General features: G+C 52.0%; 1 protein-coding gene and 1 long non-coding RNA gene across 5 annotated transcripts in view; one reads left to right on the top strand and one right to left on the bottom strand.

The window, feature by feature from the left end:
• Window positions 1-2,933: 2,933 nt before the first annotated feature.
• LOC103679078 (cartilage intermediate layer protein) lies at window positions 2,934-15,025 on the bottom strand. Its single transcript, XM_008708586.2, has 8 exons — window positions 14,857-15,025; window positions 13,037-13,129; window positions 12,096-12,365; window positions 10,397-10,576; window positions 9,668-9,982; window positions 8,741-8,849; window positions 7,897-8,054; window positions 2,934-5,523 (listed from the first exon to the last, which is right to left on the bottom strand). The coding sequence occupies exons 1-8, from the start codon at window positions 14,942-14,944 to the stop codon at window positions 3,167-3,169; spliced, it is 3,570 nt and encodes a 1,189-aa protein (XP_008706808.1). The 5' UTR covers window positions 14,945-15,025; the 3' UTR covers window positions 2,934-3,166.
• A 1,041-nt stretch (window positions 15,026-16,066) lies between these two features.
• The window catches only part of LOC103679079, a 32,270-nt gene continuing 23,594 nt past the window's right edge, over window positions 16,067-24,742 (top strand). For 2 of the 4 annotated variants that reach the window (XR_572832.2, XR_572834.2), the window contains exons 1-2: window positions 16,067-16,309; window positions 17,333-17,495. This is a non-coding gene — a long non-coding RNA (uncharacterized LOC103679079). Of the gene's footprint in view, window positions 16,353-17,320; window positions 17,496-24,742 lie in introns of all 4 variants that reach the window. The other 2 variants (XR_572835.2, XR_572833.2) reach the window with 2 other exon arrangements.

Below are 24,742 nucleotides of genomic sequence, written 5' to 3'. Positions count from 1 at the left end.
AGAGTGAGTTAGAGATTGGGAGAAAGCAAAAACTCCGGAGAGAGAATAAGAGCGTCACAGCCAGAGAGAATGATGGCCTGGATTCGGATGGCTTTGCAGTTCCGGGTTCTGTCCTTCCTGAGGTCCTCTGGCATGGCAGCCCCTGTAACTTGTAACCAAAAGCCTTCACTGCTCAGTTCCACCTCTGCTTCTGGGCTTTAGTTGTCCCTTTGCCTGAAACTCGACTTGTCCCTGTACGGCCTCTGACTTGGCTTAAGTCCTCTCAGTCTTTCAAAACTGTTCTTGTCCTGACATCTTGGTGACATTTTCCTCTATCAGCCCAGCTACTAAAGCTCTCCAAACTCTAGAGAGCATTCTGCCTGGAAAACATCCATGCTTGGAAACAGAAGCGGCCTGATGGGCCCCTCTCTCTGCCTGTGCCCTTTCTCGGTGCCATCTGGTGTCCGTCCTTGCACAGTTCACTCTCAGTAACTGGCTGGTCACGTACAGCAGGCTGAGACCGAAACCCCAGGGCTTTTCTAAAATGAATGTTCTGTCCACCCAGAGTGTAGAGTCTCTGAAGAGGAAGGGAACACCCGATGAGTCATCAGCAAAACTGCAAAGGCATCCTGGGAACTGTGCTCTTAGCCTCACCGAAAATCATGGAAAAGACTTTAGAGATGGTTTAGATTCTAATTGTGACCAACTCCTTCATTTTAAAAAATATGTATTTATTTGTTCATTTTTGAGATAGAATGAGCATATAACATCATATTAGTTTTAAGTATACAACCAACTCTTTCATTTATAGACGAGGAAAATGAGGTTCCCGAGAAACCGACTTGACCAAAATCGCCCGGCTAGCAGGGAGCACCTCTGTCTTCGGAAGCAAGACACTTAGAAATTAGGTAACATGAGTTCAACTCGATAGTGTTTCCTCACCTGAAAGAGAGCTGTCTTCCACTGCCTCCCAGCCTCTACCACCTGTTTTGCACAAGCTCTTCGTGCTTGTGCCCCTGCACCTGACAGCCTCACCTTCAGCAAACCAGCTCCTCGCTATCACCCAAATTAGATGTCACCTTCTCCAGGAAGCCTTCTCTGACCACCACCCCCTTCAAGTCTGCTGCCACTGTGTGTACTATATATTATAGACGCATAAAGACCGCTCTACTTGCACACGTGGCTTGGCAGAGAGTGGGCCCTCAATAAATATTTGGTGAGTGAAGAAAACCATCGGGTACCAGCTGCTGGCTGCTGGAGTCCACTGATTCAGGCCCTCAGTGGAGAACAGAACGGGAAGGGCATGGAGTGAGAGAACCCCATCAGCCCACTTTTCCCAGCACCTTCTCTCTGCAAGTTTGAAGGGAACTGGGTGGTCAGGTTGAAGCACCACAAATTGGCTCCCGAAGCAGTAAGGCATCTGTGCTGCAGAGAGCCGAACACTCGAGCCTTGGCAGGGGCAACGAGCTCCCCAAATAGTCGGTGATGGCCCGCTCCCCGGCAAGTGTTGTTGGAAGTGGGTCAAGGAGCGATCACAAGGCCATTAGGCCCCAGCCCTGCATTCACTTACTTTCTCAGAGGTCATGAGGATAGGGTGCTCAGCCAGAGAAATTTCTAATTGATTATGAACCAAACCCCTGGGAGCTGGACAGATGCTGATCCAAGAGCATAAAATCCAGTCCAGGCCCGAGGTGGCCAAAAGGAGCTGCCACTGGGCCGGCTGGGGGATCAAGGAAAGCTTTCCCTCCTGATTATGAACGATGCCCTCTCCTCCCCGAGTCCCCTTGGCCTCTTTTCTGGGAGATTCTGGAGAGATTGGGAGAGGGGCAGTCTGCCTCTCACCCAACACTCCACTCCACCACCCTGACTTTAGATGCCTCCAAAATCACTCTGGCGCCATCCACTGGCCTCTGATTTACTATTTTAAACCAAATACTTTTTCCAAAAACAAATCCCTGTCCATTTGGACCAGTTGCTTTACTCAAGGGACAGGGGCTATTATACACAGCAGAGATCTGGTATCTGGAAACGCTGAGCATCTTTAGAAGAGCTTGGAATAAAATTAAAAAGAAAAAGAGCCCGTCATTTCTGAGTGAGGTCGGCCAGCACAGCTGGAGAAGGCAGCAGGCAGTGGGGGGTTGCCGAAGGAGCACTTGGCCAGCTTACCTGACCCTGGGCCAAGCCATTGTATAAGCTCCCCAATATTGGAAAGAAAGAAAGAAAAAAAAATGGGACATGTTTTTAGCTTTGCTCAGGAGCCCAGAACATACTCACAACTCCAGGAATCTCTGCTCTTCTCTGCAAGTGGAAAATATGATCCATGAGAACACACTGGGTCACCAGAGTGTGTGCCTACTTACTCAACCCTGTAACTAGGGGTGTGGAGGGGCGGGGCCTCATGCCACCTTGTGACCACTTCCCAGAACCTCCTGTCCCTCGGAGCAGCGGGCTCTCGGTGAAGGGACAGGGTAGGGGCCTCAAAAACAGGTACGAACTGTGCATGTATCGGCGTCTGCCCTGGGGTACGCTGGGCTTCTAGAAGAACAAAAGGAAATGAAAATGTAAAGGGAAATTCACTCACATAATTAGCAACCTATCGCAGCTGTGGGTACGAAATGTTCTTTCCAGACGTGGCAGAGGAACTGCGATTGCCCTGTGTTCAACAGCTCAACATTGGAATCTATAGCAGAGTTCCAAATTCAGCAAAGAAATAAATAAGTTATTTACATTTCAAGTAAAAATAACTGTAGTTTATTCCTTTATTTCACCACCGTTTATATGTGTGAACTGTGATAGAGGTCTTGCTGGCGTCTTGTAGACCGAGGCCAAGAAATATGCCTTCTACCAGTTATTCGGTCTTTGACATCAGATTATCATTATTGCAGAGGTGAGCAAACCCCTGCAAAAAGAGAAGGAAGTACATTTTCGTTGATGGCCACAGACTTTACCAATGGTCAGTTTCTTGTGTTTCTTTTAAAGAACAGGACAAAAAGACTTTATTTTGACATTGGAGGGGGGCTACGTGCCAATCGGTATCACGGGATAAAGACAGTAAATAAAGGCATGAAGAAACGAACAAGCAAACTGCACCAGAACAGATGTGCTTAAATTAACCAAGTGACCGGTTTCTGCGTCAGTCCCACAATGGCTGTCACATGAGGTGGGCGAAGAAAAGTACCCGCGAGACTTAGTTGCTCACAGGCTGCAGAGCAACCCCAGGAGCCACCGCTTCACGCCACCGCTGGCCACGCCTGCTAGCCCGCTGCTGTCTCCGTGCCGGCGCGCTTCCTCTGACAGTGTTTGTGGCAGGGGACCGGGCAGGGGGGCTTTGGAGGTACTGGAAGGCACTCTGGCGGCCCACCTGCCTCTCTGCGCAGTTAAAGGTGAGGGCCACTCCCACGTTGCTCTTCATGACTCTGGAGGAGCCATCGGATGTGCCATCAAAGCACCGGCCAAGTGCAATCTCCTTGGCGGTGCGAGGGTCCTGGTCGGTGACAGTATAGATGCCATAGTTGTGGCCCAGGGGATCCAGGGGGGCCAGCATGGTGTACTCACTGCTGTCATTGTTGACTGCTAGCGGTAGGTGGTTGACCAGGTACTCATGGAGCATGGGGTTTACGCTGGCTCGATGGCAGCTGCCCTGAGGGATGACCTTCACCAGTGTGCGGTCCACGCGGTCCTGGTCATAGAGCATCCCACTGCACTTGAACTCTAAACAGGCAGACGAGACATTGGGCTGGTCCCTGTCCCGTGTGCTCCTCACATCCCGGATTCCATACAGCTTCCCCACTGTCCGCCGGTGGGTGCCCCCCATATTGCGGGATCGCACGTTCACCTCCACTGGCCCCACAATCTTCACCTTGATGTAGCAGGCCCTGAACTCCATTGGCTTGGGCCACCATGCCAGGTAGTCATCAGTCCAGCTCATAGGGTCATCCTCGTTGAAGGGGACAGTGTTGTAGTCATACCGATCCCCCTCGATCTGGTAAAACCGGAAGTGGGCTGCACTGGGTGGTGCCTCCTCACATGCCCGGAGGTTCTCGAAGGCATAGATGGGCCCGTTGCTCTCCTCAGCTGAATCGGGCCTTGGCTTGGCCATGCTGATCTGGAAAGCTGTCTTCTTAACCCGTGGGTCGTCGTGATCTGTCCGACGGTATTTGAGCTTATTGAGATAGGGCTGAGGGACCCCAATTGCATTTGGGTTGAATTTAGGAGAAGACTCTACTGCTTCCAGTTCTTCCCCAGCCAGGCTTGCCAAGACATAGGCGGAATAGGCATCGGGGGACTGGTCATCACAGAAGGCAGGCACACAGGCCCCGTTGGGGCCCGTGATGACACTGTCAAAGCGGCCCCAGGCCCTGGGGTTGGACGAGAAGCCAGTCCTGGGCTCCAGGTTGATCGCAGAGATCACAACCCCCTGGATCTGCTCACTGGGCAAGAACCTCTCACTCCGGTACGCCCTAACCTTGATAAAGCACCTCCTGCTTTCTGGCACATCCAGGTTAAAGAGCCTCCTTTCACGGATCTCCATATTGCCCACCAGGAAGGTTCTCTCCTCCCTTTTGTTCCGCCTCTGGCTTTCAAATTCGAAGTCACCTTCCTCCTCCCACAAGCCTGTGTCTGGGTTGAGCGACCAGAGTTTCATTGTGGGCACGTGCTCTGGCATCTTGACCTGGGTCGAGTCAAGGTGGACCTTCACCTTGCCAACATTAAGTGACTCTGAGGTAGCCTCATCTGTGAAGTCCACAGAGAACATACCATATGTCCGAAGGGGGAAAGTGTCTCCTTCATCGTTGATGAAGTTCAGGTCACTCTGGGCAGCCGTGGCTGTGGAAATATTCCGGGGGTCCAGGAAGGTCACACTGGCCTTGACTTTTCCTGTGTAGGGCTCCCCATTCTGCCTGTAGAAACTCTTGGATGGGATCTCCAGCTCAGCCACAGGGTCTTCTCCAGCCATCTCGCCTAGGGGGATAATGTTGGTGTCCATGGCCTCCAACGTGATGGGCTCTTTCTTCCGAAGCATCTTGATCTCATGAAACACCGCACTCCCCTTCTTGTTGAAGGGCAGCACTTTAGTGGTGTTGACGAACTTCTGCAACCTGTCCACGAACGTGAGCACCAACCTCTCCGTGTCCTGGGGAACATGGAGGGTGAAAGTGCCCTTGTAGCCAGTCATGCTCACACGGTTTTTCCCCAGGTACACGTGGCCAAAGCGCATGGGTTCCCCGTTGTCAGCAGCACTGACGCGGCCACGCACGATACTCCGGGTCTCGGTACACCGCTGGCAGCTGCACTCCATGGCCACCTTGGTGGGCAGCGTGTACCCGCTGCACTGGATCTCCCTCTCCTCTGTTTTGGAGATGCCACAGCAGTGCTCCACAGCATCCCGGCACCTGATCCCGTTATCCTGCTGCCCTGCACAGGTCTTGACAGGGCAATGGCCCACGTCATAGTAGAAGGAGTTGGTGGCATTCTGGAAGCAATCGTGGGGCAGCCGGATAAGGTAGCTCTCAGGGGTTGGATTGCAAGGAGTCTCATCAGCGGCTGTGGAGGGAAACAGTGTGAATATTAAAAGTAAGTTCATGTCCTACACAAACGGTACCCTTACCTCACCTCTCTGCAGGGCTTTATGGTTTTCAAAGTACTTGCACATCCACGATCCTGATTCTCACAGAACTCTTCCGAGGGAGATGGAATAGCCATTATGAATCCCATTTTACATATGGGCAACGGAGTTGGTTGCCGAGCCGATCAGAGTCATGGTTCTCGATAGAGGGGTCTCGAAAACTTGTGAGAGTGTTTTGAGTTACCACTAAAATTGGGAGTGCTACTGGCATGTAGTGGGCAGGGTGGAGGATGGGCATTGCCGCCCTGCGTCCTGCCATGGCCTGGGATGCTCTGCATACGTTTGTCTGCGTGAAGTTCACGTATCCCAGCAGACATTCATGGAGGTGGAAAACTTGGTTAAAATGATCAGAGCCTACTATTTTTTATGTGGCTTTAACCATACATTGAATTTTTCAAGAATGCAACTGCCACGTAAATCAAGTTAAGATTGTACTTGGTTTATCTTGGAACTATACCAAGAATTGTTCCTGGTCTCGGGAAAACTTCGTACCTGCAGCAACATTACCCGCAGAATGTAAACCACCAAAATGATACCCCCGCATCCATCAGGATGCGTAGCTGTCGCATTCATGGCGACTGGATTTAAGTGCAGGCATCTGACCTCTTCGTTAGCCTACTCGTGTTGTTTGCCAGAATCATTTACACGTTGAAATACATACTGTTTTGAATTCGAGATATTTTCTTTTTTCTCTACATTATAGTTCGGGCCATGTGCACATGTATTTAGAAATTATATGTAGTTATTATCTGTCAGTTTGGCTTCAGAATGGTAAGGCAGTATTAAAGGTAACTGTCACAGGTGGGAGCATGGTTCTATGGATTGGGAACCACTGTGGAGGGGGCTCCACATCTCCTTTGCAGTGGTCCCAATGCCCTCTGTCCTGTCTGCCCCGAGGTCTGGTGCTCAATGTTCTCGGAGTCCCTGGAATATTCCAGAATCCTCCAATAAATTTTCTCTCTTCTGCCTTTTGTTTATCTTTGTTTAGGCCAATTATTATTATTATTATTATTTTTATTTGAGAGAGAGAGAGTGAGCCAGAGAGCATGAGCAGGAGGGAGGGGCAGAGGGAGAAGCAGACTCCCCGCTGAGCCGGGAGCCAAAGGCGGGGCTCCACACCAGGACTCCAGGATCAGGACTTGAGTGGAAGGCAGATGCCCAATCTACTGAGCCACCCAGGTGCCCCTAGGCCAATTATTAAGATCTCCTCCTCCCCACCCCCCACTCCCCCACTTTGCAATTACAGGTTCCTGATTGGTCCTGGCCTTGAGTCTCTCCCCATCCAGATCCCTTTTTTTTTTTTAAAGATTCCTTTCACTTACCTGTCAGACAGAGAGAGAGAGAGAGCGCGCGCATAAGCAGGGGTGCAGCAGGCAGAGGGAGAAGCAGGCTCCCGGCTGAGCAAGTAGCCCGATGTGGGACTCGATCCCAGGACCCCAGGATCATGACCCGAGCCGAAGGTAGACACTTCTTAAAGCCAGCTCTAATCAGGTCATCATTTTCTGTAAACCTTAGCTCATGCTGGCCCCTCGATCTAGAATGCCCCCACCTCCATACACACAGTCCCTGGCCATTATTCAAGACCAGGGGTTCACAACATTGGCTGCAAATTAGAATCACCTGGGGGAGATTTTAATCTGTGTATGCCTAGACCATATTCCAGGCCCATGACATCAGACTCTCTGGAGGTAAGACCCAGTCATCAGTATTTTTAAAAATTCAGCAGGTGGGGTGCCTGGGTGGCTCAGATGGTTAGGTGTCTGCCTTTGGCTCGGGTCATGATCTGCAGGTCCTGGGATCTAGCCCCATGTCAGGTTCCCAGCTCAGTGGGGTGTCTGCTTCTCCCTCTCCCCTTGCCTCTCCCCTGGCTTGTGCTCTCTCTGTCTCTGCCTCTCTCTCAAATGAATAAATAAAATCTTAAAAAAAAATTCAGCAGGTGATCCCATGAGTAGCCAAGGCTGTGAACTGCTATTTAAACTCCAGCTGAAAAACTACCCCCTCAAGCAGTCATCCATGGTCACTCACACTGAAAGGTCTCTGTGTCTCGTTTTAGCTCCTGTTTCAGTGCATTTTTCTATCTTTACTTATTTGTCTCTTATTTCTCTTTCTTCACCCCTCCTGGACTGGCAGCTCTGTGAGGATAGGATTCAGGACTGTGAGATCTTTGCGTCCTTGAGGGCATAGCACTATGCACAGCACAGACAAGCCCAAGCTTTTACTGCCCAGATATGGCCACTGGGGTGGCCCGCCCTGTGGCGCTGGGGCAGACTCGGGGACGTTGACAGGCTTACCTATGACAGTCAGCTGGGCCACCCGTGACTTCACAGCCCCAGCGTCACTCTGGGCCTTGCAGAAGTACTCGCCAGCCTGGTCCTGTTGCAGGTTCCTCAGCACCAGCTTGCTCTCATGCTTGTAGAGGGAGGGGTCCAGCAGCGTGTCATTGTGGTACCTGCAAGGAATGGAGGGGAGGAGCCTGAGGGGACAGTGGGAGGGCAGGCACCCCGTGAGAGAGGGCCAGAAGCAAGCCTCCAGGGAGGCAGATGATGCCTGGGGCCCTGTGGATGCCAGCAACACCTGTGAGTCAGCTCATCCAAGAGCACTGACTGACCTGGGAGTCAAGGGACTTCATTCTGAGTCTCAGCCTCACTACTACCTGGTTACAGATCCTTGGACAAATCATCTCACCTCTCTGAGCTTTAGGCTCCTGCTCTGTGATTCCCTAGCTGACTTCAAAGGATTGCTGGGAGCATCAGACAAGATAATGGCTGTATAATATCTGTGAAGGATAAAGGACTTGCAGCCCTTGGGGACTCTGACCTTGCATGGTTTTTGGGGGGAAGGAGGGCTGGGGAATCTTGTTCTGTGTCCCAAGGATATCCAAGTCAGGATCCTGAGACCAGAGCTGCTCTCTGGGGACCCCAACTGCAAGAGGATAATGACAGGGCTGGCTGGGTGCCTGGGTGGCCTCAACCCCACTGGCTCCCACTTGTACATGCCAACTTATGGGCTCTGTGCCAGGGCCTTACTAATAACTTTATCCTGTTGGTTATTGTTATGATTAATAAGTCCAGACCCAATCAATGCGAGAAAGGTCTGGTTTCCAAGATTTGGCAAGGAAACTGGCAGAACACTCACCAGAAATACTTGTCTGGACTGGGCTTCCCCGTGGCCTTACAGCATAGGGACACACTCTGCCCAGCTCTCCGTGCTTTTGTCTCTGGGTTCATCACGATGTATGGAGTCTCTGGGACAGGAGACAAGAAATGGTGATTTGGTTTTTTCCTTTGTGGCAGATTGTCTGGAGCCTTGCTCCCTCAAGTTCTTTGTCATGTGTTAAAATTGTATGACTTTATGCCTACTCCCACCCCCAGTTCCTCTCTAAGGGAAGTGATCCAGAATGGAGTCCACCCACTCCACACCTTCGGCCTAGGATCAGCTTCTGTGGCCTCTCAAGCAGCGTTTGGGTGGGGCAGTAGAGAACTAAGCGGACCTTGTGCAAGCCAAGATTCCCAAGCACTGCCATTGGGACAGAGCTGGCTGTTTTGAATAGTGCAATACTCCCATTCTGCTGCTTCCAGCAGAACATGCTGGCCATTCTGTACCATTTCTGGATTCCCCCAGCCTCTTTCTCCCTAAAACCTCCAAATCTCATAATGTATTATAATTGACTATTTTTGATAAGGTGGCCAGGGAAGAATTCATACATTTGAGAAAGCAAGCCATGTCAACATCTGTGGGAAGAATACTCTAAGTAGAGTATATAGCAAGTGCAAAGGCCCTGAGGCAGGAGTGTGCCTGCATGTTTGAGGAACAGCTAGGAGGCTATACTGGCTGCAGTAGAGTGACTCAGTGGGGGTGGAAGCGAGAGTAATGGAAGAGGAGAACAGAGAAGTAATGGGGAAGCCAGATGATGTAGAGCCTTGTGGGTCATGGTAAGGATTTGGGAATTTACTCTGTAAGCTGGGAAGCCAGCTCTGAGCACTATGATCCCTTTATTTAAAAGTCCAACCTTCCTGTCCAGCCCTACCCCCAGAGAACAGCCATTACCCCGGAGAACAATACCTGCCCTCCTGAACTCCGCGTTGACAGTGGCTGCCTTTAGGCTAGTCTTGGGCATCTTGAGCATGATGGGGGCAAACTTGGTCTTTGTGATCTTCAGAATGCTTTTGCCATCAGGGCACAAGCCAGGGACTCGGAACCTCCCACTGCTGTCTGTCTTGGTCAGCAGCTTAGGCGTCTTGGTCAGCAGGTAGACAGTGGCCCCTGAGGCTGGGGCACCCCCAGGGAGGGAGACAGCTCCGTGTAGCACGAAGTCCTGGCACATGCAGGCATCGCACTCAGCATTCACCTGGCCCATGGGGCAGGTCAGGTCACAGGCTGTGGGCCACAGCAGGAGGGCTTATATAGATTCTGACTCTCCTTCAGGCACATCTCAGCCTATGGACTCACATATGCCTCCCCTCCCCCTTAGGCCTTCGTTACCTTTCCTTATCAGCCTGCATGACCGATTCCTACTCATCCTTCAAACCTTCAAGACTTAGCCCAGGACACTTTCTCCAGGAAGCCATCCTTGATTCTCCTAAGTTATAATCGACCCTGCTCTGTGCTCCCACATTATCCTCTACAGCCCCCGTCAGACATATAACAGATGCACATTTAATACTTGGTGAATGAATGAATGAATGAATGAATGAATGAATGAATGGATCTCAGTCTGACCCTCTGCCCTATCCTTCCAGGCTGCTTCAGCTCAGTCCCATGCCTTCCCAGTACCAGGAGTAAGAGTAGTACCTGTACAGGCCTGGTCCATGCAGAGGCGGCCCTCCTCGGAGGCCTCACTGCACAGTGACACCGTCTCCGCCAAGCAGGTGCGTGTTCGGGTCTGGACCCCAGTGTAACCACAAGCAGCAGAACACTTGCTCCAGGGAGACCATGGGCTCCAGATGCGCTCCGTGTCTCGGCGCAGGGACCCTGCAAAGAGGATCAGCAGATGGTCTGACTTGCCTCCCAAGGGGACTCTGTCAGGAAATCTGCCCCTGAGGCTGTTTTATCTCTGAGAGACAGGGTCTCTGTTCACAGCATAGATGTCATTGATATTTATATTTACTGCAATGACTTTTCCAACAGATGGAAGTCTAGAGTCCTGAGGAAGTGGTGTCTCTCATTTGCACAAAGGTACCCTATCGGCCAGGGGCGGCTCCGAGAGGGACTTGCTGGCCAAACACTGGGACCTGGATATGTCTTAGGATGTGCAGGGAAAGCACCATCTTCTCTCCCCATGAGCGTGGAAGCAGTCATATGTTCCTATGGAAGGGTTCCCTTCCGGTCAGGGTCCAGGACCTCAGTGACTCAGACCTCACGCTCCCCCCCACCTCTGCTCGAGGCCTGTGTGCAGGAATGGGGACCTCGGGCCTTGCCCAGCCTGATCTCCCACTCTGGATGACCACCACTGCCACCTGGGCCCAGGGGGTCAGGCTGTGCGCACTGGCAGAGTCACAGGAAGGGAGGGTGACCATCTGAGCAGCGGGCAGCCTTGCAGCTGACTCCGTATTATCCTATATGGAGAGGGAGGATGTCGTGCACGAACTTTCGGACTCTGTAAACCCAGACGTAAGTTCAAATCCCACCTCCCCACTTAACAGCTGCAGAATCGTGAGAAATTTCCTAACCTTTCCAGACCTGCAGTAACTTGTCAAAGTGGAGATTCCTCACAGGTCAGTTATAAAGACTGAGAAATGAATATAATTAGCCCAGTGTCTGGCGCGTAGATCGATAATAGAAACTGAGTGAACATTTGCCTGGGTTAAACCCTCTACATTCATTACCTCATTTAATCCTCATACAAACCCACACCAAGTTTTACTAATATTTGCTAATATTACTAATATTGCCCTGTTCTATTGGTGAGAAGAAACCTGAGGCTCAGAGAACTTCAGAAAATTTGCCTAAGCGGCGTCTGGGTGGCTCAGCTGGTTGAACGTCTGCCTTCGGCTCGCGCTGTGATCTCCGGGTCCTGGGATCGAGCCCTGCGTCGCTTAGGGCTTCCTGCTCAGCGGGGGTCTGCTTCTCTCTCTCTCTCTCTCCCTCTCTCTCCCCCCCCCCGTCCCTCCCCACCACTTGTTCTCTCTCTCTCTCAAATAAATAAAGAGAATCTTTAAAAAATAGTAATAAAATTACATTAAAAAAAAAAGAAAATTTGCCTAAGGAACACTGTTCCGGTGGTAGACCCAGGATTCAAACGCAGGCAGCCCAAGTCCAGAGCCTGTAGTCTTCACCTCCTTGCCACTCACACTCAATAAGTGGCCTGAACGGGAAGTACCCACTGGCACAGAACACTCTTGGGAAGGTTATGGCTCTCACGACACTAATGTGTTACTCTGAGGGAGTGGAAGCCCGCGCACGTGTGTGATACCCGGCGTTCCCGTGGCCAGATGCCGATCCTGGCCTCTCCCTGTGCCGAGGCTGTTGGGAGGTAGGGCTCGGGGCTCACCTGGTGGGCAGAGGAAACGCACGGTGTAATTGGAGCAGTTCTGGCCGGGCCGCTGCTCCCTGTTGAGGCACCAGAAGCCCTCCCGGGGACTGCCATGGACCACCTGGCCAGTGCTGCCTGCAGGCATCCAGTCGGTGGTGCGAGCCTCCAGCCGCAGGGGCCGAGCACACACACGGTCCCCATAGTAGAAGTGAATGGCATCCAGCCGCTCATAGTCACCCTGCCCACCTGGGTGGTCGATGTTGAACCACGTGGTCCACTCACCGGGACCTGAGAGGTAGAAGCCGGTCAGGAAGGAGCCGGGCCCCAGAGCCTCAGGGGGAGCTCCACCTTCTTTCCTGCTTGACTCCGGGACTCACTCCTGATACCTCTCACCCACCCCCATTGCTCTCCGCCCCGTGGCCTCGATCTCTCCAGCATCTCTCCAGCCTTTTAACTTCCACTCCTACCGCTTCATTAAAGCCCTCAGCAGCCTGGCTGTACCACGTCAGTAATTCCCTGCCTGGTCTCTCTACTTCCAAGTTCCCCCTCTTGTCCCTCCCCCTCCCCTCCCGACACTGCAGTCAGGGGGAGCTTTCACCACGTGGCTTGGACCCCACCACTCCCCAGCTTTAAATCCCTTAGCCAGGCATCAGGGTGAGCTGGTGAGCTGGCCCCTGCGATCTCTCCAACCTCAATGCCCCTGTACCCCCACAGTCTCCCACCAGCCTGTGCTCTGGCCCCAGAAAGCTCTATAGCATTCCTGAATATGTCAGACAGTTTCACATCCTAAGCTGTCCTATTTCCTAGGTCTATCTGCCTGGACAGAGATGTAGGTTAGATGCCTTGTACAAGTGGGTTTCCATGGAAACCATGACATTGCACCCTGGCTTCAGAGATTCTGGCAGCAAGCTCAGTAAAAACCCCCTCTCTTGACCCTCCCTGTTCCAGCCACAACTCACTTTCCAGAGAGTCAACAGGCTTGGCAAAAAAGCCGGAGGTCCTCCTGCCAGGCTGGACTCTTCTTACGGCCTGGGTGAGCATCATCTGCCTCCCTGAGGACAAGGAGGAGAAGTGAGAGGCCAGGAGTGTTAGTGACAAGGGCCCGGCAGCGTCCTGCTACCCCAGCCTTTCAGGATGCAAGGAAGCAGGTGATGTGGTGGATGGAGCGTGAGCACTGGACATGGGTTCAAATCTCTCCTCTGCCGCTCTCTAGCTGTGCGACCTCACGAAAGCTGTATTCTTCTAATTCTGTTTCCCGAGACGCAGGGCTGCATTAACAACTGCTACATCTTAGGGTTCTGGTGCATATTTAGGTGACAGTGAAAGTAAAGAGACTTGGCACGGAGCGCATGCTCAGCAAATGGTGGTTGCCTTATTGCTCTCGTTCTAGAAATGGATCCTCAGTTGCTGCTGAGCGGCCAGTGGCTGGGGCTCCTGTGTTAGGATCCGGGCCTGCCCTTCTTGGCAGAGTGGAGCCTTATTTTCCTCATCTGTAAACTGGAGATAGGAGTTCCCACCTCAGAATGTGGCGGTCCAGCTGGCGTGAGAATTTCATGAGGTGACCCAAGTAAACATCTCTGAGGTATACAGAGATGGGGAGTGTGAGCTCTGGAGGCTCTGCCACGTCCTGTTTGACCTTGAGCCAGATACTTGACTCATTTGACCCCTGTTCCCTGCAGAATAGTTCTGGCCTCAAAGGATTGTGGAGATTCAATAAGCTCATTCATAAAATCCACTTAGGGCAACGCGTGGCACGGTGTTTGCTGAGTGTTAGCAACACCTAAAGACGGGTACAGGGTCCTCAGGCCACGAGCAACTTCCAGCCCCGCCCCATCTGAGGTGGGGGGGAGGCTCCAGAGGGGGGAGGAGAAGAGCGGAGAACAGACAAGCTTTGAGAGGCAATTAACTCTCGTGCGAGGAGCCAAATCATAATTCTCTATGCTGCTTAATTGGGGTGATAGGAGCTCTTTTAATCAAACTAATCTGATTTCCCCTCAGATGGCTGAATGTTAATCACCCTCACAAACAGCAGCTGTCAGGGTGGAAAGAGCAAGGTGGGAGATGGGCGCGCACAGGGTTTGGCAAGATGGCGAGACAGCCTTTGTTCCTGGGCGAGTGCTCACAAAGGCTGCAGGGCATGCCGCTTTACAAGAGGGCTTTGAGCGGGTTTTTTTGCCCTACTCAAGTAGGTAGTCAGAAATCAGGAGAGGCGGGGGAGATGGGAGAGAGCATATAGGGCAGGGCTGAGAGCACTCATGCTCAGATGCACCAGGCATATGGGCCCTACCTGTTCCTTCAGGAACTCAGGGTCACCAGAGGATGGGGTCAGAGGACAAGTGTTCTGGTGCCTGTGAAATTCGGCTGCACAGTCTAAATGAAATTGAGCTTTAAGCTACAAGAATTTTTATGAACCTAAAACCAGACCACACCCCAAACTTGCTTCTGAGAACCCGATGATCACTTGTGATTCCCTTATGCTTTGACTGCCAGGAATCTAGAGCTAAATTTAGCACGCAGAGGTGATAACTCTCTTATCCTTTTTCCTGCCTTTGAGTGACAGCTAATTCCCCTCCTCATTTAAAAGATTCTGTTCTGTGGGTTTTAGTATTGGGAACTATCTCAAATTTTGGGGGGAAACTAGCAAGATATAAATTAATAAGTCTATAAACCAGTCTGAGGTCTTAAGGCCATTGCTGAGGCCCATAGTTGGGTCCCAGACCAGATAAGACTTCACTATGACAAGTAGAGGCTTGGGAGAGAGCAGATACTTAGCCCGTACCCGACACAGAGGTGACTTCCAGGACCAGGAAGAAGAACACCCAAGCCTTGGTCCCCGCCATCTTTCCCCCAGGCCCTGTAGGAAACATGGCAGGAGATAGGCGATGGTGCTTCAGAGTTGGGCCCTCCTTGGAACGTAGTCCCCTGGGAAGTTTCTCAGATCCAATGGCCTGCAAAGAAACAAAGCTTATCAGGTTCCACATTTCTGTGTCAACTCTTATGAACTGAGCAGAACTATTTCTTGACCTATCAGGGATAGAAGGGTAGACAGAATAAAGTCTCGTGGGAGAGAACACCTGGCCAAGTTGTGAATCTGGGCAGCTTGGGAGGTGCTGAGGCTCAGGATTTGAGTTCAAATAAGGCAAACCTGGATTCAGATCCAGGCTCCAGGACCCCATATCCAGATGGGGCACAAGGGAGAGCAGGGGTGAGGAAGTACCTTGCCAATGGGGAGGGGCTAGGGCTTACTCCCAGCAGCCTCTTGAGTGACTCATTTATCACTTCCAAGACCTGGGCTTGGGGGCATGTTTTGCTACCCTTTGGTGGGGCTCACACTTTGCACAAAGGGGTTACCCGTGAACACCGTGCAGCCCAGTCCTGACTGCGTGGCCCCTCACAGGACAGGCAAGCTGGAGGGCGTACATGCATCAGACGCATGACCTCCATGAATACATTGCCAGATGTCCACAGGCTGCAGCTGGAACACATTTCTGGCCTGTTTCTTGGGGCCTGGCTGGAAGTTACACAGCCAGGAGCTCCCTGAAGGAGAGCAGAGGGGACACACTGTGCGAAGCCAGGGCTCTCCAATAACTGCTGAGCATGGGTTAGGGGCTGTAGGAGCCAGGAGAGGAAAGTGGGCTTGACGATTTAGGCCAAGATCTGTGGGGTGTGGCCCAGGCTCTTGCTCATTTTTATCTCTCCCCAGAGCTCTGGCCAACCCAGAATCTGACCAGTTCCTGGAGATTCAAAAGTGGCTCCCTTCAACGTCCAAAGCCCAGGGTGTGGTGGAAAAGAGGAGATTCCTCCTTTCTGAGGGGAAAAAAGATCCAAACGCACTTGGCTGTCCCAGGAGAACAAACCAATCCCACATTGCATATCTTCTAGCTCTAAGCCCACTAACCTCCCCCCAACCCCTGCTCCGCCACCACCTTTTTCTCAGTCCAGGGAACAGAGGCTTGGGGGTCCCCAAGGTCCCCACTGTGTGTCTTACCCCAAGCTCCTGGGCTCTGAGCAGGGAGCTGAGCGCTACACAGCATTCAGTCCGAGGCAGCTGTGAGACTGTCTGGGAGGCCAAGGCGGCCTGAGGCACCTTGTGGAAAAACCATTTCCCATCTGGCAGCCCACGGACGTTTCCTCAGCGTATGCTCCGTTAGTTAGGCGGCCCATCCCACACTCCTCAGAGTTCTCGGACAAAGCAGACTGGCTGACCGCAAGGGAAGAGCAGACACCCAGAGGTACAGACCCTGACTGGGACCGTTTGAGACTCCCTGACCTCAGGTGAAGGAGGGGGAGGCCTTTGGACCAATGGGGGAAAAGAGAGAACTTCAAAGCAGAAAGGAGGGGTCTTCTCTGGGGGCGCCGCAGGGTGGTCAGGGGAGGGCAGGAGTAGCTGAGCGGGGCAGGGAAATGCAGGCGTGGGGTGAGGAAAATGGGAGTGGAGCTCACCGTGTCCTGAGCAGGACTCCTCAGCTGGGGGTTCAAGTCTTCGTCTCTCCTGTCCGGCCGCCAGGCCTTATATACCGCAGCTGGTGGCTCAGCCCGTGGCAGGGTGCCAGGGGAAGCGCGGCGAAACCAGATCTGAGCCTGGGGAAGCTCAGCCTCCCCATCCCCTCCCCACATCCCCCGGAGCTCCCAGAGGCCCCGATTTCGCTTCCAGATCCTTAGGGCGAGAGGCTGCAGGACCTGGGGAGAGGCCAGGTGGGCAGCAGCCTGGGGCTCCCCAGGCCGGAGCAGAGAGACACATGGAGGGGTAGGGTGGGCGCTGGGAGCAGCCCGGGGAAGGGGCCAAGGGCTAGTCTACATCTGGGCAGCATTTCATGGCTGGGGGGTGGGGTGCTCTTGCCTCAGCTTTGCTTGCTGATCCCCCACATTCCCTTGGCCTTGGCCCACCCCTGCAGAGAAAGAACTTTGCTGGTGTTAGCACATACTCCAAACTCTCTTAGGCACACAAGTCACCTGGTCTCCCAACTGGGGGTGCCTGGTCTGAGCTGGACCACTACTCAGCTTCTCTGGGGAGCCAATCAGAGAAATTTAGAAGGGAAAGGGACAAAGGAATTAGAGGACACAGGAAGTCACCTGGTGAGAACAGTTCTTTCCTGCCCCTACCTACTTCCATCTGGGTGCCTGTCTGGCACTGGACCCCAGAGCCCCTGCATGTAGACTCTCCGTGACCTTGCCAGACGGTCATAGACGCGTGCACGTGTATCTGTCTGACTTCGGGTATGGGGCCCACTGCACATGCACAGCTTTACCCACAGGTGGCGTAAGCAGCTGTCTGTGCTTGGGGCCTCGAGCAGCCAGCAGCCGGCAGGAGTCAGCCCCTCGTCCCAGCCAGCAGTTCTCCAGCTTCAACATGCATTAGAATCCCCTGGAGGGCGGATTGCTGGGCCCACACTGAGTTCCGGATTCAGAATGTCTGAGGTGAGGCCTGAGACTGTATTCCTAACAACTCCCAGCCGTTACTGGTGGTTCATGGACCACATTAGAGTCCCAACTGGAGGCAGAAGATGGGAAGGGGTGTACTAGGAACCAAAGCAAGAGCTGCTAGGACCCGCCTCATGTGCCAGGCACACCCAGCCTGCGCTGGGCTTCCTGCCTCATGCCAGGGCCTGGAGGGCCTCCAATACCAAGCGTTGGCTCACTCGTTCCATACACCCTCATTAAGTTCCTATTCACGGCAGGCTTTAGGTTGGGCACTGGGAGGCTGCAAGGGAGGAGACATGTCCTTGCATTCAGAGGAATGAGTGTCACATGGTAATGATCCCACAGTGAGCAGGGCAGACCTTCATCCAGAGGGCTGTGAATATGTGCTTGTGTGTGTCTGTGTCTTTGTCTCTGAGTGTGTGTGTGTGTGTGTGTGTGTGTGTGTGTGTAAGCAGAGGTTTAGGAACTTTGTTTCTCTGAGCATCACCGTAGACATGGGCTGCTGGGAGAGAGGGTAGGTATGGAAGAAGGATGTTGAGCACCAAGGGCCCAAGAGCTGACCTAAAGCACAGACCTGGTTTGCTTTGTCTCCTGGAGCCTGGCTCCCTCTCAGCCCCTAGCCCTTGGCCCATAGATTCTGTAGCCAGCCCCAGTCTCGTCCAGTTTGTTGTCGGAGCCAAACCGTGAAGTAGCTACAGCCGTGGATTTGAAGGCAAAGTCTGAACTGAGTAAAGTCCGTAAGAGCCGTATTAGTCTGGGGTGTCTGAGTGGCACAGTTGGTTAAGCCTCCGACTCCTGGTTTCTCATAGGGTCATGAGATCGAGCCCTGAGTCAGGCTCTATGCTCAGCACGGCGTCTGCTTAAGACTCTCTCCCTCTCCCTCTGCCCCTACCCACCCCCTCTCTCTCAAATAAATAAATAAATAAATCTTAAAAAGAGAGAGAGAGGGAGAGAGAGGGAGAGAGAGGGAGAGAGAGGGAGAGCTCTACTAGTTACGACAGACAGACAAAGACTGAATTGCAATAGCCAGATCAAAGGACAGGAGAAAAATAGGAACTTGGGAGTCAAAAGCCTTGTACTGGCTCTGTTGCTGATTTTGATGTGTGACCTTGGACAAGCAATGACCCAAGTGACCCTGGGCCTCAGTGTCCCCACCCATGCAACAAAAATTTGGACTAAGCAAGCTCTGAGGCTCCCACCAGCACTGGCAAGGTTGATAAGATGCTAACCACAAACATTGTAGGGAGGAGAGAGAGGAAGGCATGACAGCCGCAAGAAGTCTCGCCAGGGATCCTGAGGGAGGCCAGAGAAGCAATGTGACTACTGAGTCTGGATAAAGAGAGCAGGCTATACAGGAGTGGAAGGTAGTGTAAAGTAAACCAGACAACCAGAGGTCAAAGTCAGGGTGATCAGTTGCTTTTCAAGGCCTCTACTCTGTGGAGCGCAAGGGTACGTGAAAGAGGCCTCCCCAGCCTCCCAACTACACCCTCTCTTCTCTGTTGGTAGAGGGAGGCAGAACACCCGATGGGCTGAAGTTTTGGCAAAGTGGAGCCTTTTAGGTCACGAATGCTGCCTGGATCCCCTTGCTTGGCCCAGAACTCACACTGAGGACCCCACTTCCCTGGCCCCAGATGGTCAGTGTCATGGTTGGCACAGGGCTGAGGGACTGTCCTAGAGTCCCTGGTTCCAATTCCAACCCTGCCATTTGTGTTCCTCCAGCTCATCTCCTCCCTCCCTGCCCCCCCACCTCCCACCCCCCCACCGAAGCATCCTTTCCTGTCCCAAATGGGATGGAGCTGTGAGACGTGCAGGGCTAGACTGGAGGGAATCTGAGTCTACGCTCTCAGGATTCCTTTGAGGAAGAAGAGGCCTGCTGTCCTCCGTGAGGACCCTAGGATAGATAGACAGGGCTTGGGAGGTTGCCACAGATCTGAACTGTCAGGGCCTGGCCTGGATAAGTCAGCCCCAGACACAAGTGGTCATCTGGGGCCTCCGCAGGCCAGGCTTCTCTGCAGTAGCTCCAAGCCCCTGCCTGGAACACACTGGAAACCCATCAATCACTCCCACCCCCGTCCAGGGGACCAAGGGGGTTGGAGCCCGGTTTAGCCAGGCCACCTGCATCCTACGCCTATGGCCACAGTTCCCACCCTGCTGAGGGGAAAGGAGCTTGGGAACTCTGCGGGGTGGGAGGTATGGGGGGAGGAGGATCTGATGTGATCCTAGTGGCTCCAGAAGAAGGTGCTCTGCCTTTTCCCTGCTCTCTGACCCCCTCCCATAGTCCCATTATCGCCCCCTGTGGCCGGAGGAGGCTTTGCAGGCCTGGGTAGGGATACGCAGCTGGTGATTGCTGGGAACTGGAGGACTTGACCGCAGCTCTGAGTGACCATCAGGGGCTGCTGAGCCAGTACTCGGGAGCCCAGAAACCCAGAGTCCAGGGCAGGGGGAGAGCTCCCTCTCTGACCTGTTCTCCTTGTCCCGTGTACAGTCTGTCACTCTTCCACCTCTGTGCCTTTATAGTTTTATTCCTCACTTTCTGTATCTTGAAATACAGCCCTTCTTCCCCATCAGTGTGAATGTCCTCATCTTGCAAAGCCCTGTCTCAGTCTCCTCCTTCCTGCCCTCTCTGACCACCCAGGCCCACCCTGATTATTCCTTCTAGGATAACGTTCAGTCACATGTGGTTGGCGCTCTAATTTACAAAGCACATTCGCGGTCATCATCTTCAGCCTCACAACAGATCTGGGAGGCAGGGACAATCACACCCATTTTACAGAGGAGAATCTGAGACTCCGAGAGGGGAAGTCACTCAGATGCAGTAATTCTTTTTTTTTTTTTTAAGATTTTGTTTATTTGACAGAGAGAGAGAGACAGCCAGCGAGAGAGGGAACACAAGCAGGGGGAGTAGGAGAGGAAGAAGCAGGCTCACAGTGGAGGAGCCTGATGTGGGGCTCGATCCCATAACGCCAGGATCACACCCTGAGCCGAAGGCAGACGCTTAACGACTGAGCCACCCAGGCGCCCCCAGATGCAATAGTTCTTAACTTACAGTTGCCCCTAGAAACCAGTGATGCAGTGTAGACCCTGTCATGGGCCCTCAGCCCAGAGGAGCCACCGTGGAAATCACATTCCAACTATATGCTCCTCAGTGAGAACATGCTAGAATAGTCTGACTCTGCCTGCCTGGCACACACACCCTGCTTCCTATACATCTAAAGATATTCCCATTTAACACAATCCAGCTATCATACGGTGGCCACAAACTCTCTGCAACTCTCCCTGTATGAGGTGGAGTCTATCTACTCATTCCTTTGGACAAAAGAATACGACAGAAGTGATGTTCTACAAGCTCTGGAGTTTAAGCCTCAAGAGACCTCCACTCTCTTGGAACACTGTCCCGAGACCACCCTGTGAGGAAGTCAGCCTATCCTACTGGAGGATGAGAGACCACAAGGAGGAGAACAGAGGCCCCCAGCCAACAGCCAGACCGGTGAATGAGGCCATCTTGAACCTTCCACAGCAGTAGTTGCATGAGTGAGCCCAAATAAGACCAGCAGAGGAATGGGCCAGCCAACCCACAGGACCGTGAGAAATGACAAATTCTTATTAATGAACCACTGAGTTCTGGGTGGTTTGTTATACTGCAGTAGATAACTGGCGAACTAAGAGTAAAAGCTTTTTCCATTACAAGTGTCAAAAACACAACTCAGATTGGTTTACACAGAAAAGAAATCTGATGGCTCTCCTAACTGTCATCCTGGGGAAAACCGGATCCAGGTACTCAGACAGCATCAGCACTGTTCTCTTCTCAGATCTCAACAGCTTCCTCTGAGATGGCTTTATTCTCAAGGAGGGTGTAGCAGTCTGTATTTTCCGAAGAGGGCTACAATAATGGCTTCCATCACACATGTTCTTGTTCAGTGTGAGAGAGAATCTCATTTTCCTCCCCTTGAATCTGTGCTGGCCTCTGACTGGCTTGCAACCAAGAATGAGGTGGACTTCAAAGGTTGCACAGCTTCCTCTTGGATCTCTTGGGACATTCACTCTGGGGAAAGCCAGCTGCCATGTGGGAAACCTAACTACCCTGAGACCACCATCCTGGAGAGCCCTGGTGTAGTGTTCTAGTCAGTAGTCCCAGCTGAGCCCAGACTTCCAGCTCTCCCCACCAAGGCACCAAACATGTGAGTGTAGCTATCTTGGACTGACCAGCCCAGCCCCTCTACCAGATGAGTGTCACTGAAGGGCCTCAACTGATATCACAAAAAGCAGAATTACCCACTCAAGTCCCACATGAAGTCCTGCCCTATAGGTCATTTAAGCCACTAAGATTTGGGGTAGTTTGCTACATAGCAATAGTAACTAGAATAGAAGCTGTTTCCATGTAGTGTTTTCCAGAAGCTCCAGACTCCCTCTTAGCACATCTCAAATCTCCAGTGGAAGGAAAGTGTCTCTTCCTCAGTTGTTCCAGGAGAAGTTCTGGGAGAGGCCCTACTTGACCCATTCCTGACCCAGTCCCTGTACCATGGGATGGAAAGCTCTGATAAGCCCACTTCTAGAGCCAGGGGTAGATGAGCCCCACTGGAGTCACATGGACTGATTTTTCCCAAAGGAATATTGTGGTGCTGTCATTGGAAGTAGCAAGAATGGATGTTGGGAAGAAAAGACAATGACATGTACCTACAAAAACCACAACCGCAAACACAAGCACCCTTATCCTAGGAGGGGTTGACCTGAAACGTCTAACTAACTACTCACTTTGATATCAGGAGTTGAGTCTTGATATCAAGAGACCACTTTCACAGCTATCAACCTGGAGAGTTTACCTTCCATTTGTTCTGTTACAAACCTACCCATGCGTGACTCCTCTCCCCCTTGTAACCGCATCAACGCACCCCAGAAGAGCTGAGCAAAACCGAACCAGCATAACTCCAGCTTAGGAAATGGAAGAAAAAGAAAGAAACCTGTCAGCACCTCATCTTACTTCGTGCAGGTCTTAGGCGGGAGCAGATTCCCTCAGAATGCGCTATGGGTCCAGCCGATACCCCAAAACATGTCCAGGAGAGCGCTTCACCTTGCATGATATGCTTACTGTAGCCACAGCAGAATCCTCCTCCGGCTTAAAACAGGATCGCCCCACTGTCCTCATGGTGTATTCACCACAGCCACAGCCTTGTGTTACCACACGGCATCTCTGGAGCTCACCATATTTACCACGATATGTTCACAGCCCACCGTTTCCACCACTGACCATGGGATTCCCACGACGTCCTCGTGATGTTCGCCAAGCTTGCCATGGTGTGCTCACTGTCACCACATTGTCTTCACCACACTTATACTTTGCTCACACCCAGTGACATTGTAGTGTTTACTGCACGGACCAGTGAGTTCATATTCTATACGTGGACATCCTAGTGTCCCCACGATGCCCCCAGTATTTCTCAGAAACTGATTTTGTGTAGGATTAGGGGTGCACACTTACTAGGGTGTTCTCTCAAGAGTGTTCACATGCCCCTGCCCTGACTTGTCACACTCACCATGACGTGTTTGCTCTGGTTGTTCTGGAAACTCAACCCCAGCATCTACCAGACGCTGCCCCTTGTTTCCTGTGACCTAAGGCCTCTTTTCATGACTCTCTCAAGAGGGCCCAGGTGGCTCTGTGTGTGGTATGGCCTCCGCTCTGACCAGGATGCTGGCAGTCCAAAAGAGCCTGAGGCAGTGATGGGGGCGGCCTTGCTCAGGGATGAGGTGAGGTGGATGCTGGGTAGAAGTCCTCTCTGGCAGGAAGTTCCCATGACTCGCAGCTGTTTTATGGGCTAGAGCTATGGAAGGTTGAGTGTGAGGAGCCTCCCTCTTTCCAAGCAGACTCTTTCGCCCACACAGCTCCTGGGCCATAAGGATTTGGGACTCCCAACAGCCAGGGTGAGCAGGAGAGAGGAAGGGGGAAGGGAGGTTAGAAAGGCATTGGAGAGCAGGCTTAGCCAGACAGGGTGGGACAGAGGAGAGAGACAGACACGTAGGCCCCTGACCCCATTCTTAGTGGGCTGGCCTCTCTTTCCAGAAGCCAAGCAGCATTCAGGGAGGCTGAATTGGGGCGTTCCCCCCACCCCCAGGAGAACAAGAGCTTTGAGGACAGGATGTTGGCCGGCGACAGGGAAGGCAAAGAAAGAGAAGAAGATGTTTGAATCCCACTCTGCATTTTTAAAAATTGAAGCATAACTTTCATACTATAAAATTCACCATTTCGAATGCACGATTCTATGAGTTTTGATGAATGCAAGCAATCAGGTAACCACCATCATATCAAGGTAGAAAATATTTCCAGCATCTTTGTAGTCAACCCCTCCCTCCATGTTCCGCTGCTGACAACCACTGGTTTTCTTTTCCTGGAGTTTTGCCTTTTCAAGAATGTCATATAAATGGAATCCTTTGGTATGGGCTTTTTAAGTTTGCCTTCTTTCACTTAGTATAATCAACCCTGTTGTTGAATGTGCCAACGGCTCATTCTTTTTTATTGCCAAGTAGTATTCCATTGTGTGGCCCTGTATGGTTTATCTGTCCATTCACCACTTGAAGAACACGTGCGTTGTTTTCACTTGTTAGCAGTTACATTTTAGCTATAATTATTTGTGTACAGATTTTTTTTAAAGATTTATTTTATTTATTTGACAGAGATAGAGACAGCCAGCGAGAGAGGGAACACAAGCAGGGGGAGTGGGAGAGGAAGAAGAAGGCTCATAGCAGAGGAGCCTGATGTGGGGCTCGATCCCGTAACGCCGGGATCACGCCCTGAGCCGAAGGCAGACGCTTAAAGACTGAGTCACCCAGGCGCCCCTGTGTACAGATTTTTGTGTAAAAATGTTTCTCATTTCTTTGGGGTAAATATCTAGGAGTAGGATTGCTGAGTTATACGTTAAGTGTATGTTTAATCTTATAAAAAACTGCCAAACGGTTTTCCAGAGCGATAGGACCATTTACATTCCTACCGGCAATATATGAGAGTCCCAGGTGCTCAGGGTTCTCTTCCACACTTGATACTGTCAGTTTCTGTTTGTTTTTAGCCCTTTGAATAGGACTCGCAGTGTGATTTCACTGTTTTTAATTTGCATTTCTATGGTGACCACTGATGTTGAGCGTCCTTTTATACTCTTATTTGTCGTGCGTAGATCTTCCTGGGTGAAGAGTCTGTTCAAATATTTTCCGACTTGGTAATTGGGTTGTTGTCTTATTAGAGGTATCCTTGGCTTCTC

This window comes from Ursus maritimus, unplaced genomic scaffold (assembly GCF_017311325.1).
Source record: "Ursus maritimus isolate PB19 unplaced genomic scaffold, ASM1731132v1 scaffold_27, whole genome shotgun sequence".
Classification (NCBI taxonomy): Eukaryota; Metazoa; Chordata; class Mammalia; order Carnivora; family Ursidae; genus Ursus; species Ursus maritimus.
Note: the sequence above shows the minus strand (reverse complement) of the source record. Positions and strands in the feature narration are given on the sequence as shown.

What these genes read in the sequence shown, in the direction of transcription:
- LOC103679078 (XM_008708586.2), bottom strand. Translation starts at nt 14,944, where the DNA reads ATGTTTCCTACAGGGCCTGGGGGAAAGATGGCGGGGACCAAGGCTTGG. An exon ending in GCGTTTCCTCTGCCCACCAG is followed by an intron (nt 10,577 to 12,095) that starts GTGAGCCCCGAG and finishes TCCTCTTTGCAG; the next exon opens with GGTCCCTGCGCCGAGACACG. An exon ending in AGTCCAGACAAGTATTTCTG is followed by an intron (nt 8,055 to 8,740) that starts GTGAGTGTTCTG and finishes CATTCCTTGCAG; the next exon opens with GTACCACAATGACACGCTGC.